The following is a 15,156-nucleotide window of genomic DNA, read 5'->3' as shown; positions in this document are numbered from 1 at the left end:
CGTCCAAGAAGGACAGTTCAACCCTTCCTATCATGCGGACTGATCTAGGAGAAGGTATGGTCAGTGATGGTGATAGGACCAACAGTCTGAAACAGGTGGAGAACTCTTTGAAGATCAACATGGTTCGACAGAAGTCGGGTTATGATGAAGCGGACACGGCCCCTCGGTTCTCACCACTTCCAGAAAAGGTAATACCACAAATGAAGTAGTAGCAGTAGCGGTAGGAGTAGTAGCAGAAATAGAAGTATTCGAAATGGTAGTAGTAGTAATATAAGTAGTAGAAATAGAATTGGTAGTAGTAGTAATATAAGTAGTAGAAATAGAATTGGTAGTAGTAGTAATATAAGTAGTAGAAATAGAATTGGTAGTAGTAGTAATATAAGTAGTAGAAATAGAATTGGTAGTAGTAGTAATATAAGTAGTAGAAATAGAATTGGTAGTAGTAGTAATATAAGTAGTAGAAATAGAATTGGTAGTAGTAGTAATATAAGTAGTAGAAATAGAATTGGTAGTAGTAGTAATATAAGTAGTAGAAACAGAATTGGTAGTAGTAGTAATATAAGTAGTAGAAATAGAATTGGTAGTAGTAGTAATATAAGTAGTAGAAATAGAATTGGTAGTAGTAGTAATATAAGTAGTAGAAATAGAATTGGTAGTAGTAGTAATATAAGTAGTAGAAATAGAATTGGTAGTAGTAGTAATATAAGTAGTAGAAATAGAATTGGTAGTAGTAGTAATATAAGTAGTAGAAATAGAATTGGTAGTAGTAGTAATAGCAGAAATAGAAGTAGACGAAATGGTAGTACTATAGTATTAGAAATAGTAGTAGTAGTAGTAGTATAAATAGTAGTAGTAGTAGTAGTAATAGTAGTGGTATTAGTAGTAGTAGTAGTAGTAGTAGAAGGAGTAGTAGTGGTAGTATAATGGTAGTAGTAGAAGTAATAATAATAATAATAATAATAATAATAATAATAATAAACAGTAGAAGAAATAATAGCAGTAGCAGTAGTTGCAACAACAGAAATAGAAGTGATGGTTAAACATTAGTAGAAGTAGTTATAGACTTTATCGCATAACTTGTTTTGCAAGAGACAAATACAAATCAAAAATTAATTATGTCATTAAATTCTGTTTCACCTTAAACCCTCTTTCAGAAATCTTTCTCTAACGGAGGCAATACACCCTCTCCACCCTCAACACCGAACGGTTCACCATCGAGACAGCATCCCAGAAGGAGGCGAAATAAGAGTTCTTTGAGTAGCTTGGTGTCCATGCCCAAGAGTCTTGTGGCTAGCAACGAATTCCTCAACGACATTCTGCTCAGTGATCGTGGTTCACATAAAAAGGTATGCGGTTTTCTAAAGTCACAAGAATCTCATATTTTTTAGTTGGTGTTTAGTTGGTGTTGGCAATATGTCAATCGAAAAAATCGTTCCTGGTCCCAAAAATGAGTAGTGTAGTTTGTGACTAAATCTACCCCCATTTCTCCAAACCGTCTAAATCTTTCTAATTTGAATTGATGTCTTTGGCCGTTTTTCCTATGATTGACTATATCGTTGCCCTTGTCGAGTCGGAATTCATTTCTAAAATTTTTAATTCGAAGCCAACAAATTATTATTGTGATCGTTCAGGTTTGCGATGATAAGAAATCATAAATCGGAGTGAAGTATAATATGGAAGAACTTTTTATTTCAGGCCTTTACGAATAGGAGGAGCTCGAGGAGGACGATATTCCACAATATCTTTTTTGATAATCATGTATCTTAAATAAAATATAAATATTCTACACTTGATGGGTTTTTAATTCCTCTCTTCTGGCCATCCCTTTTTACGCTCTCATCTTTTCCGCTCTCCGCAGCTCAAGGCCATCGTTGGGTTCCTAGTCGGTCTCATCCTCGGTGGTCTTCTCTTCTTAGGACTCTACTACGGCCTCGACTACCCGATCTATCCGGCTCTCATCATCGCAAAAATCGGGACTCTCTTCATGGCACCTTGCCTCGCGTTCACTGGTAAGAGTTCTACTTAAAGCCCGTCTGTACTAGTTTGGCCAGGGGGGATTAGACCTCCCTGAAAGGTCACTGACTCGTGGTTATCTCATCAAGTCGGCTCTCAATTAACATAAGAAAAAGAGGATCATGGGGGACCATGAGGCACTGATTAGGCATTGTTTGCTATATAGAGGGCGCAAGTAGCCATAAGTAGTGCAGAGGGGCTTTAATACCTTCCTTAGTCACTTCGACAAGACCGACATCAGGGCATCGTTTCAAGCAACCGTCATACGTACAAGTTCACCGACGTCCCAATGGAACGTGTGTGTTTCAATTAACACACGCTTCAATGGGCTATCGGGGAACTTATGACGGTTTCGTGAAGCGCTGCCCAGACCGTCAGTGGTCAGTACAATAAAAACGTACCTTATCCCCCCTCCCCCCCCCCCCCCCCGAATGGTTAAGAATTACTCGCTTTGGTGAGAGATTTAAGTTACTTTTGGCGGTGTGACTGAGGAATAAGCATTATTATGATTGTAAGACACAATACGCCATCCTTATCTCAGTTGTGCTCTTTTCTACTGATACTCAATTTATTCCTTGTTACATATATTTGTATTGAGTTGATAATAATGATGAATATGAAGAAGTGAAAAGAAACCACAAAATACAAACAATTGTCTACAGTTCTCATTTGGGAAACGTGACGTATCGAGCAATTTATGAACAGGAGGCGGAATACACAGAAGGGAGTTTGATATATCTGGGCAGCCCTGTTTACGAAGACCAATTGCTAGTTTTACTCACCCCCTCCCTCCCTCCCTTCCATTGTTGGCCTTCAACACGAGGGAGGCGGTACCTACACCGCCACTGACTCCTACTTATGCTACTCACACATATCGTTTTTATTGAATTGGGTTAAATACCCCATTACATGTCTGCCTTTTGAAATGTATACACTTTAATTGTATTGTACATTATCCGAACGCATTTGGGTGTTACGGTAAGTCGCTATTTTGTTGCCAATGATGCTGTTTTTGTTGTTTCATTGGCAACTCCGTCGGTAATAATTAATTAATTATTAATTCGTATGTTTTATTTGGCAGTTCGTGCAAGGTGTGTTGCAGCCCTGATGGTGCCAACAATCTGCACCTCCAGAGGGCGGGCTGCCTTCCTGACCTTCATCGTTACCCTCCTACTACGCGGACCTATCCACAACATCTACCTGAACTCCAACGAAGTTTCTGACTCCATGAGCTGCAGTGCACAGGTATATTATAGATTTAGCCAATTAAGTATGCTTCAATAATACTGCATCATGGAATATCTTTATACAAAATATACCAGACACGATCAACACCCATATTGGTCCGTGTTCATCGCTAAGGTATCACTCATTTGCACTGTTAATAATATATCTTATAAGGTTGACATCATGTTTAATAGTTTAAATGATTTTGACCACATCTGGCCTGTGTCCATGTGGTCAAATTCAGATTGTTTAGCATATTAAGAAAGAGTGTGCTGTAGCGGGACCCCTATGTTTAAACAATTTTTCAGTTTTTTAAAAAGCTATGGTTCATATTCGAAATAATATGATAGACAGAACAGATTTGCTCCTCTCGAAGCTCTCTTGTTTTCCATGGTTTCGATTAGTTTACGTCGATTTTATTTTTTAAAGTGAATGATCGATACAATTTGCCGTAATGTCGGTCAGAACCATGTATCGGTTTTTGCGTCGTAAATAGAAGGAAATAAACATTCATGTATATTGATTATAAATCATCAAAGTGCTAACACCTTTCATTCTCTCTCTCTCTCTCTCGCTCTCATTCTGCCAACCTCTATCCAGCTCGCCTACAACCAGACCCGTGAGATCCAGGAGGCAGCTCAACGTGTTCTTGATGCATATGTCAAAGGTCTTCTGACCAGTGTAGGGCGGATCCAAGGTGCCGTAGCTCAGGTTCAAGAGGTCTTTCAACCGGTGGAAGATGGCCTCGGTATACTCAATGAAGGACTCGACGTAAGTTGCATTTTGTTTGACATGCTCTTTGAATATCCTTTCTCGAATGTTTTATCTGACTCTTGCTATGCACCCAAATTGCATTATTTGAATACATTGATCAGATTGCTGTTGGCATGTAAAGCATGTAATTACTATCTTACCCGTCAAACCTAAATTCTCTTAGCTCCTTTACTCTTAATGGAAACAATGTTTTGTGTGACCTAATGGCATCTTAAGCTATATCCTTGCTATCTTGATATCTTCAACATACCATTTCCCTCGCAACCCTAATCGTTATGAATGAAGGTGCAATGAAACCATTTGATGTTCATGTACGAGATAAGGAGGCAATGTTCTTTTTCTAGTTCCTATTCTGTTTCCAAATTCACATTCCCACTGCATCGTGCTCTGTCATTGTAATCCTACCTAAACACCCCCTCCACCCTTTCACCACTACAATTTCCTTGACGAAGAACCAGTAGCATCGGCAGTTGCTTCGGAATTTTCGCGTTCAGGTATAACGTAACATAGGGGGCAGAACATTACTGTATACGCACACATGATTTTAGTTTAACATTAACTTGATCAATGTCGGTAGGTGTTTTCCGCGGTCGATTCAACTCCGGAAACAATCAGTTTAAGGCAATAGCGCGACAACCAAAGACAGTCCACATTGTCTTACAGAAGACCACTCGCGAAACGCAACTAAAAGCATAAGTTAGTGCCGAGGACCAAAAACATCTCGTTGGTTTCTCCCTGTAGCAAGTCTCCGACGCGCTCCAAGAGGCTGCAGATGGTTGTACTGATATTATTGGATCCACTCATAGGTCATGTGTTGACAGCCTTGATCGGGTGCGTTTAGACTGTGTCGAGTTCTTGTCACAGCAGAATCTTTTCGAATCTCTAGGTAAGAGCCAATCTTCTACACATTCGAACATCCATGCCTCATTAGTGTTTATATATGCAGATTCCAAGTATAATGAATTGCCAAATATCAATATCATTTTAAAAGAGGATAAGGTAAATTCTGTAGCCGCTGTAAGGCTGATGGATTGCTTTTAGCCTTGTTCATGGAAATATCATGTGCCTTAAAACACAAATCAGTTTTGAAAGCTGTTTGTATGATCGAAGTTTCGCATTTGCACTGGTAGTCGACCATAAATGACAGGTAGAAAAGGGATTTTTCAGCAACAGACATTATTATTATCTCTGGTCAGTTTGTAAAAATACTTCTTTCGTATAAAGTCTCACATTTAGTTTGTTTCTCATTTTCTGAAAGCCAGATAGGTCATGAATGCTATACATTATCACGTATAATCAAATTATCCTTAAACATTCACCACGTAGGATAATTGATTTCACTTTCTGTGAAACAGCTATCCATCCGTAATATATAAACATACATATCACATAATAATTACAATAAGTCAGTCTACGTTTGATACACAAATGGTTTTACCTCTAATTCCGTACAATGTGTTTCTTGTAGGTGATGTCTGCAACATCTTCGACGCACGAGGCTTGTGTGCCATCCTGGATATCGACAGTGTTTGTCAGGTACCGGCCTATGTGGACAATGCTGTAGCGGATTCTCTTGCAGGCACACGAAGGGCTATACAGTCCGTCATCAATACGTTTTCTGCAGATGTGGACATTTCCCGTCAATTTGAGACCAACGTCAATCAGAGTACGACCGTTGAGCGAATCCAGGAAGCGATTCAACAGGAGCTGGATGAAGCATACAGCAAAATTGACTGGGTCCTAGCTATTTCGGACAAGCTCCTGGCCCTCACTTTCGTCTGGCTTTGCATCAAGTCCTACATGTACCACTCGAGCTATCGCTCCAAGGATTCATTTGATAACCAATACATTACCGCTCAGTTTAAAAGATTGGATTCTAGTCGCAAGGAACGTGGAGCGTCTCATATTCTGCCTCTCAAGAAGCATGAAAAGAATCACCTTATCGACGCCACCGCTCTGCGTCTTAGCAGAACCGAAAAACAGTACCTTACCCTGGGACTTTCAAGGGTTCTCCTTCACATCATCATTGCAGGAATCCTTATGTTCATGGATTTCGGGCTGTACTGGCTATTGTCAAAGATTCAAGAACATGGCCGTTATGAGGTTGAGGTGTCAGGGGGAACAGGGGCTAATGTAGACATAGGAGGAACAGGTATTCTCTCGGAGTTTGTCCGTCTTCTATTTGCCGAGGGCTTCCAGGCGTCCACCGCCTTCAACACCACCCTCAACACCACAAAATGTCTGCCACAACCGAGCCCACCAAACAACAATTTGGCTGTTGCTATAGGTTTCCTCTACGCCACCACCATTATCATGGTGTTGTCTCAGGCGTACGCGCGCCGGCTACTCCGTTACATCGCTGCCTACTACTACCCCGAGCGCGAAGTAGAACGCACCAAGTACCTGTACGGACGCACCATGCAGAAGAGACAAACGCTAAAGAAGATGTTGCGAGATGCAGTGAAAATAAACAAGAAAGAACGAGACGCAAATGAACGGATCAGCATAACGGCATACCTTGCCAGAAATATTCCTTGTTGTAAATCACTCCTGAGCTTCTGTGGGTTTAAAAAGTTACAGTGTCTTGGCTGTCGTTGCCCGGATGACGGGTTCCTTGCTTACTGCTCGGATGGGGAATGTGATGGAGTGTATTGCGAGGAGTGCGCATGCGCATTGAAAGGAAAGTGTATCATTTGTGATGATATAATAAGCCTAGGGCAGAAACCAGAAGAAGCTGAACACCAATTCTAGTGTGTTTTCGCTAGTTTATAACTAAAGACATTCGGAAACATTAAACTGCGATTAATCTACTAGATACGGTATTTCCTAAGTTTGTCAATCCGTGCAAATGATTTCAAGACAATATGATGGTGTATCTGTTTTTATTCATTTCAAATTTGATGAAATGCTAATGCAGATACTTGATTAAAGCCTTCAAGATTAAATAAATTTAGGCAAAACATTCATATTTTGGTTGAAAAGAGATAATAGCGAAAAATAGAATTACCATGGAGTGTTTGTTTTTCTATTTATTGTAATCCATTTGAGGAATCATTTAGGAAAATTGAAGTCATTGATACGTAGTGTATTGAAGAAATAATACGGAAATAAAAAGGGGATGTACTAACGTACTGCTCTTAAATTATTTGTACTCACTTAGCAAGAAACGTATTAAAGTATTATTTTTAAATTACTTGTGCCATCCTAGTACTATGAAAGCTGTACTGCACTTCGAATATTTAATAAGAAAGTAACTTAAGTACTACATTTCAATAACTTTACTTGGTAAGAAAGTAACTTAAGTAATACATTTCAATTACTTTATTTGGTAAGAAAGTTACTCAAGAACTACATTTCAATTAGTTTACTTTGTAAGAAAGTTACTCAAGTACTACACTTCAATTACTTTACTTTGTAAGAAAGTAACTTAAGTACTACACTCAAATTACTTTACTTTGTAAGAAAGTTACTCAAGTACTACACTTAAATTACTTTACTTGGTAAGAAAGTAACTTAAGTACTACATTTCAATCACTTTACTTTGTAAGAAAGTTACTCAAGTACTACACTTCAATTACTTTACTTGGTAAGAAAGTTACTCAAGAACTACATTGCAATTAGTTTACTTTGTAAGAAAGTTACTCAAGTACTACACTTAAATTACTTTACTTGGTAAGAAAGTTACTCAAGAACTACATTGAAATTTGTTTACTTTGTAAGAAAGTTACTCAAGTACTACACTTCAATTAGTTTTCTTTGTAAGAAAGTTACTTAAGTACTACACTTCAATTACTTTACTTTGTAAGAAAGTTACTCAAGAACTACATTGAAATTAGTTTACTTTGTAAGAAAGTTACTCAAGTACTACACTTCAATTAGTTTTCTTTGTAAGAAAGTTACTCAAGTACTACACTTCAATTACTTTACTTGGTAAGAAAGTTACTCAAGAACTACATTGAAATTTGTTTACTTTGTAAGAAAGTTACTCACTCAAGTACTACACTTCAATTAGTTTTCTTTGTAAGAAAGTTACTCAAGTACTACACTTCAATTACTTTACTTTGTAAGAAAATAACTTAAGTACTACATTTCAATTACTTTACTTTAAAAAAAAATGTAACATAATATGTACTACACTTCAATTATTTACTTAGAAAGAAAGCTGATTAAGTAACTATGATGTTTTGTTCCATCTTAGGAAGGGAGTTACTAAAGTACTATTTTTTAATCATATGGGTTTTCTTTTAGAAAGGTACTTACATTTTTGTTTACTTCTCTTAGATTATATAAGCGCATCCTTTATCAAATCATTTTGTTCTCAGTTACTGAAACATTTACTAATGTACTAAACAATTTCGTGTCATATAGTAACTACTGTATTTGCCGATTAGAATTAGAGAGGAACTATGCAGAAGTAGAAAGACTTTGATGAACTATTTATACAATTAAGTTTATAGACACGATAGGTCTACGTGTTGTTTTCCTTTCAGACCTTTCCATTATATACTATTAATCTCTGCAATCGAAGATTTTTGAAGATTTATTAATCTGGAATATGATTAGAACGTTACAAAAATGAACATATAGAAAATGGAAACGGTGATTAACTCTTGCTGTATTATAATAGTTTGTACAAAGCAGGTATTTTGATTCTTATACATGTATATTTTCAATGCAATTTCAAATGATATATTATCTCCATGTACATATTTCTTTTTTTGTCACATGACTTTTGAAACTGATAATAATGAATTAAAGGAAGTACGTTGGCCAGTATGCCGTATAGTGGAAGAAATTAGTCCAGTCAACGTATTTTTTGTTTTATACATGACCTAACAGAACTTTACAACTTCAGAACAACTTATTAAACTAATGATATTATTCATTTTAATGAATTACAAAAGCAGTACCTTACGAAAACTCGATGTTGATCCATTTTTGGTCATCGTTTGCGGTTGGTTCACATCATTTGTGTGACTACCTTTTAGTTGTGTGCTGTAGTGTTCTGATTCATTTATTGGAAGTTTATTTGGAACTAATGCATTATCAGTGATTAAAGGAGTAAAACGATGCAGTGCTGAAATAAAATATTCTGGTTTTGCATAAATGTAGCTAAGCTACTTGAATATTGTTTGAATTGTTTGACGCTGTTGTTTGAAATTTTTGAAATGATTATAATTATACAAAGATGACCCTAAGTCGATCGTGTCAAATTTGTAGTTACAGATTAGTTAATTTAATTACTCATTATTCCTAAGTTTCATTTAAGATGTTCACACTTGTACAAGCATTGCTTTTTAGTGGACTCTCTGTTTTCAACATGTATTTCTTGAATTTGTTTTAAATGCTTATAATTGATTTATAATGTTTTGTTGGAAACATGAATAAATTTGAAAAATTGAAATTTGAATTTGTAATGTTTCATGATGGTTGGTTCTTAGATTTGGACATGGATAAGGCAGAAACCACGCTTTGTACGCATGATGCATATGTTTTTATTAAAGGAGTAGGTATATCTTACCTTACACAAATACAGTTACAATTCAGCTACAATAGCAGCACCCTCTGATCTGCCGAATACCCGTAGGTGGATGCAAATCTGCACCCCAACTGCACCCTTATTTCTTAGTGTGTACACATCGGAAGGGATACAAAAGAAAAGTTATTCATAACTACAATTATGTTATTTTATTACATGTTACATGCTATTTCAGTCTAGGTACTACGATAGATAATTCATTTTGAATTTTATCAAGATTGATATGACTAAACTGCTTTTAGATATAGTGTATGTTTACAAATAATAAAGACTCCACGTTCTAAAAAAAAAGAGCACAGTTTCAAGTTAATTTATTCGTAAACCATTCATAAATAATGCTATTCCGTCGTCATCTAATGATACTGCTGCTGATGATGATGACGATGACGATGGTGGCGGTGGTGCTGATGCCGAAGATGGTGATGCTGATGATGCTGCTAATGATAATGAATATTGCATAGCGCATGGCATGTGCACTGATCGACGAGAGCATGTTGTCAATATTATCACATACCTGAACCCAGTCATTTAGCACAGACAGGCTGTTCTTGTATACACGGTATATGTTCGGTCTAATGCGTCAAAATACTAGTCCGTATTCTATTAATTCTGTTCTGAAATCACATATAACAAAAGAAAAACTTAACCCTCAGCCTAAATTCCTTTGCTAAGCCCAAATTTGCACACAAACCTAAATCCAGCATCGGTTTTCCTTTTTCACAGTAAACAGCCATTGAGTGGATATAACTTTGCTATGTAAAGCGAATGTAAGTGTGGATTTCAATCTTTGGTTAGAAGATAGAAAACAAATTTGTGCCCAGGCTTGTTAAGATTTGCGAATGATCTAAATCGATCGCAATGATACAATCAATATCAAAGGCACAATGCCTTGTTCGTAATCTGGAAGGTTTTGATTGAAATATTATGAACCAAAGTCCTACAAGTTTCGATCGATTTGAATCAATCACAAATCATGAAACGTTAGGGTCCTTTTTTTCTTTCTTTAAATCGTCTGAAACCCAATTGCATTTAAACATGGTCAATTCCTTTCTTTAACACAGGCTGCAGGGAGAGAACTGGGAAAAGCGGCAAGGGCCTGTGACGACATCTTAGGATCAGCTTACCGGAGTTGCGATCGGAACTTGAATAATGTCTACATCGACTGCCAAACATTTATGAGAGATAAAAGGGTCCCAACCTCCGTTGGTAAGTTATCTTGATTCAGTTGAAGATGCCACAAGTTAAATACGGCAAATGTACGGATTTATGTCTTATCCAAAGGATTTGATAATGACGATCACTGCCTTACCAAGGGACTTAATCGTGCGTTGACTTGATTTCGAACCCAGGATCTCCCGGATATTAGGACACTGATCCAGAGGCGGCGCTCCCGCGGGCAAGGAGGGGAGGGGTCACAGTGTCCCTATTTTTCGAGTACCCCAAAAGTGCTCCTTTTTACATAGGGAAAAGTGCCCCTTTTACTTTGACAGGTGTCCCTATTAATTTGTGAAAGTGCCCCTTCCTCTTTTCACCTTCGACAAGTTCCCATTTTCCTTTGCAATAAGTGTCCATTCTCCATGCTCATAAGTGCCCCTTTTATCTCTGGTAAATGATTCTTTTTAGATACGAGAAGATGCTTATTTTCACTTCAGATAAGTGCCTCCTTCAACTCCAATAAGTTGTCTCTATTAAAATCTGAGAGATACTCATTTTACTTTGACAAGTGCCCCTTACCCTCCTGATAAATACTCTTTTTATTTCTGATGAGTGTCCCTTTTGACCTCTAATAACTGTCCCTTTTATTTTGACACGTGCCCCTTTTCCTTTCTCATAAGTGCCTTTTCCCATCCCTGGTGCGTGCCTCTTTTAGGTGTAAGGAGTGCCCAATTATCACCTCTGATAATCACCCTTTGTACTTTGACACGTGCTCCTTTTCTTTTCTAATAAGTGTCTTATACCTTTCGATAAGTATCCCCTTTTCTCCTCGTCATTAAACATGTTCCTAATTTTAAGCGACTAAGAGCACTTAACCCCAAAGCTCGCTCGCATTTTTAGATGATATAATTTAGTTACATATCAAAGGTTTTTTCATTCTTCCGTTATAAGAATGTGCTTATATAACCTCGCGAGGATTGGGTTTTTTCCTCTTTATAAGATGTAATTTTTCGCACTGTGACCTCACAAATCTTTAAATTGTTCCTCGCTCAGTTCACTCGTTCGCAAATAAATTTCAGACCATGACATCCAACTACAAAGTCTGATGCTTAAGCAATATTTTGTATGATGTATAAAAAGAAATAAATATTGAAATCACCCCTGATTATTTAATCACAATGTAGTGGTATATACCAAGGTCTAAAAAATTGGATATTTTCGCGTTGAGATTTCCCTGTGTAGGTGCCCTTTTTCCCCAAAGTGCCCCTTTTCGTTGGTGCCCCCCTCCCCACTTTGGAAGTCGCCCCGTCGCCCCTGCACTGATCTACCACTGATTGATAACTCATAGTGTTGCACGATAGTCACTAGTAGAAAATTGGACTTATGAACTGACGCGCGACACAGGATACAAAATATATAATTGAATAGTGCGGATGCATCGTTAATTTTACTCGTATCTAAATGTATGCATGCTGTTCTACTATAGCCCACTTGACCGAAGATATACCATATAGGTTCAAGACACCGGAGAGACTGAAGAGACGGTCCCAGAATTCTTTCTAAATATTAATCTCACAAGAGCTTCGACCTCGTTGACCTGCGGTCTTGTGCGCGCTCAATCAAATGTGATGATAAGGATTGAACAAACAAAAAAACTAAATACAATTCCTTTTCTTCTACAGGTCACGGTTTTGTAGAAAAATATGTTTTAATCCTTTAAATCCGGAATTTGTTCTCCATTTTTTAAAGCTAAAAATTGCAATAGCAAGAATCGAAGATATTGAAGTTTGAAAAACATGTTTAATTATTTGTAACGATTTAATTTGTTTATCTCTTGTCTTTTTCAGGTCAAGTGTGTGAGATTTTTAACGCAGACGCCGTATGTAGTCTTCTGAAAATTAACAGTATCTGTGCCACACCGGCCTATCTGGACAATGCCGTAAACAACGCCCTCTTGAACACGCGCACTGCAATGCAGAGCGTAGTGGACACCTTTTCGGCCGATGTCGATTTCTCGCGTTATTTCGAGAAGCGTTCAAACTCGAGCACGACCGCTGAGCACATCCAAGAGGCCATCTCTGCAGAGCTGGACGAAGCTTACAGCTACGTCGACTGGATCCTATCCTTCTCTGACAAACTCCTAGCACTGTCCTTCGTCTGGGTGCTCTTTAAGTCATACATGTACCACTCCAACTACCGCACCAAGGACTCATACGACAACCAGTACATCACTGCACAGTTTAAGAAGCTAGATGCCAACCGCAGTGAAAATGGACAACATCACCTTCTACCACTGAAAAAGAACGAACGGAACCGACTCATTGACGTGACTGCTGTTCGTCTATGCAAATCGGAGAAGGGCTACTTCAAATTTGGGCTTTCGACTGTCTGTCTACATTCCATCATTGCTGGGCTTCTGATGTTCATTGACTTTGGACTTTACTGGTTGCTTAGCAAGATTCGAGAGCACGGTGATGTCCAGATTGCCACATCAGGAGAGGCCGGCACTGATGTTGAAATCGGAGGAAATGGTGTTGTGGCTGATCTTGTAAGGATTCTCTTCAACGAAGGCTTCAAGGCCACGTCTGCTTTCAACACCTCACTCGACACCACCGTCTGCCTACCACAGCCCATTATACCTGACAAAAACTTGTCTATCATCATCAGCGTCCTCTACTTTGTCACTATCTTGATGACGCTCTCGCAGGCCTACGCCCAACGTCTTCTCCGTTACATTGCCGCGTACTACTACCCAGAGCGAGAGGTAGAACGCATTGCTTACCTCTATGGTCGCACCTTGCAGAAAAGACAGTCCCTGATGAAAATGCTTTGCCAATCCGTTAGACGGAACAAGAAAGAGAAGGACGCTTACAACAAAATCAGTATATCTTCTTATTTGACAATGAAGTTCCCTTGCTGTAAGTGTCTCTTCACCTGTTGCGGTTTAAAACAAACGCAATGCTTAGGTTGTAGTAGCCCGGATGATGGTCTCTTGGTATACTGCTCTGACCAAGACTGTGACGGGGTTTATTGTGAGGAATGCGCCAGAGCATTGCAAGGAAAATGCTCGCTGTGTGATTGTACCATCAACTTGGGAAAAGTACCATTGGACGAAGAACAAAAGATGTAGGCCTAGAGCTTGTCACCTTGTTTGTTCCTAAATCATACCACAATGACAAGGCCTTCAGCTTTCCATATTGGTTTGAACGTGCTACCAGTAATTGATCCCAAAAAATTGATCAAAATCACGAATTTTGAAGCCTCGTTCACACGTGGTAAATTGCCTTTAAAATTACCAGGTCATTTCATGCGAATACCAGTCGAACATATGGCGTCAATTCGACTGCATTATCACCTAAAGCTTATCAAATAATGACGGAGATGACTACACTCCCCCAGTAATCAACGCAATGCTCATTTTTCATCCTTTCTTGCTCGTTTTGTACGTTGTCTTTCTCACATGGCGCGTCACAAAGACCACACCCGGGGCCCGTTTCATAAAACTTTTTTCAATAACAAATGCTTAATTTCTATGATAAACTTGCTCTCAGCCAATCAGATGCCATGGTTTCAGTAGCTTATAACAGTAGCTTGTAACTTGTTATTGATATCAAGTTATATGAAACAGGGCCCAGTCTCCTACGTCAATCAAAATAACGCCTCGTGTGCAACGGACTCATTGGATGCTTCATACGTATTCTGTAAATCTCCCCCATTATGCGAGTATGACCAGCCCTTTCAGCTCTATCTAGCCATTAATAAACTCTTTTAAATTAATTTTCATTTACACACCATTTAATTTAGCTGACGACCGGCGCAGCTAGATAGTCTATGGAAATTTGCTTAAAATTAATAGTGGTGGTTCTTTTTAAATTCATTAAATCTAAATAAACTGTGTCTGATTTGTCGACTACCTGATATCTTTTACCTATTTTATCGAAATCTTCAAAGTTAAGATAGTTGAGGCTGCCCCATTAATGCAATGCATTACTCAAAACATTGTGGACTATCTGCATTTTGTTTTTAATATTTTTCATTCGAATGTATAGTGTTTGTAGAATATTAATTTATTCACTTATGATACATGTAATTGTGTCGCATAAAGGCTTCTTGTGATGTATTTGTTTTTATCCTTTTTCATTTTCTCGTAAGTTAATCAAAAGGTAATAAAAATGCATGTAACCATGGTAACCAAATGAAATGAATAAAGTTTTTTTTTATCAACAATCGTTTCAATCACCGAGATACATATGTACAAGTCTATACTTAGTATTAATCCAGTATACCTTCGAACTATTGGTTATTTAAATGAGCCAGATTCTTGCCAGTATGAAATAGAAATGAAATAAAATGACATTTTATTCGCGATTTAGATAACTAGAAACGGGTATGATGCAGTAAAGCTGATATGCAATTAGTGATAATTCTTTATTTATAGCAATTTCTTT

The 15,156-nt window shown here is 37.9% G+C and overlaps 1 protein-coding gene across 2 annotated transcripts; it reads left to right on the top strand.

Moving 5' to 3' along the window:
• Window positions 1–31: 31 nt before the first annotated feature.
• On the top strand, window positions 32–14,294 carry LOC115926594 (DC-STAMP domain-containing protein 2-like). Of its 2 annotated transcripts, none has more exons than XM_030991428.1 (7): window positions 32–188; window positions 1,155–1,346; window positions 1,859–2,009; window positions 3,095–3,258; window positions 3,841–4,011; window positions 10,615–10,759; window positions 12,556–14,294. In XM_030991428.1, the coding sequence occupies exons 1-7, from the start codon at window positions 33–35 to the stop codon at window positions 13,836–13,838; spliced, it is 2,262 nt and encodes a 753-aa protein (XP_030847288.1). In that variant the 5' UTR covers window position 32; the 3' UTR covers window positions 13,839–14,294. The 2 variants fall into 2 exon arrangements, with proteins under 2 accessions (XP_030847288.1, XP_030847289.1); XM_030991429.1 differs by lacking the exons at window positions 10,615–10,759; window positions 12,556–14,294 and adding exons at window positions 4,756–4,900; window positions 5,483–6,964.
• Window positions 14,295–15,156: the final 862 nt, after the last annotated feature.

This window comes from Strongylocentrotus purpuratus, unplaced genomic scaffold (genome assembly GCF_000002235.5).
Source record: "Strongylocentrotus purpuratus isolate Spur 01 unplaced genomic scaffold, Spur_5.0 spur5_scaffold_2, whole genome shotgun sequence".
NCBI lineage: Eukaryota > Metazoa > Echinodermata > Echinoidea > Camarodonta > Strongylocentrotidae > Strongylocentrotus > Strongylocentrotus purpuratus.
Note: the sequence above shows the minus strand (reverse complement) of the source record. Positions and strands in the feature narration are given on the sequence as shown.

Excerpts from the sequence above, each read along its gene's own strand:
- LOC115926594 (XM_030991428.1), top strand. The coding sequence starts at position 33 with ATGCGGACTGATCTAGGAGAAGGTATGGTCAGTGATGGTGATAGGACC. Across the intron at positions 2,010-3,094 it reads ACCTTGCCTCGCGTTCACTG|TTCGTGCAAGGTGTGTTGCA; the intron begins GTAAGAGTTCTA and ends TTTATTTGGCAG. Across the intron at positions 4,012-10,614 it reads TACTCAATGAAGGACTCGAC|GCTGCAGGGAGAGAACTGGG; the intron begins GTAAGTTGCATT and ends TCTTTAACACAG.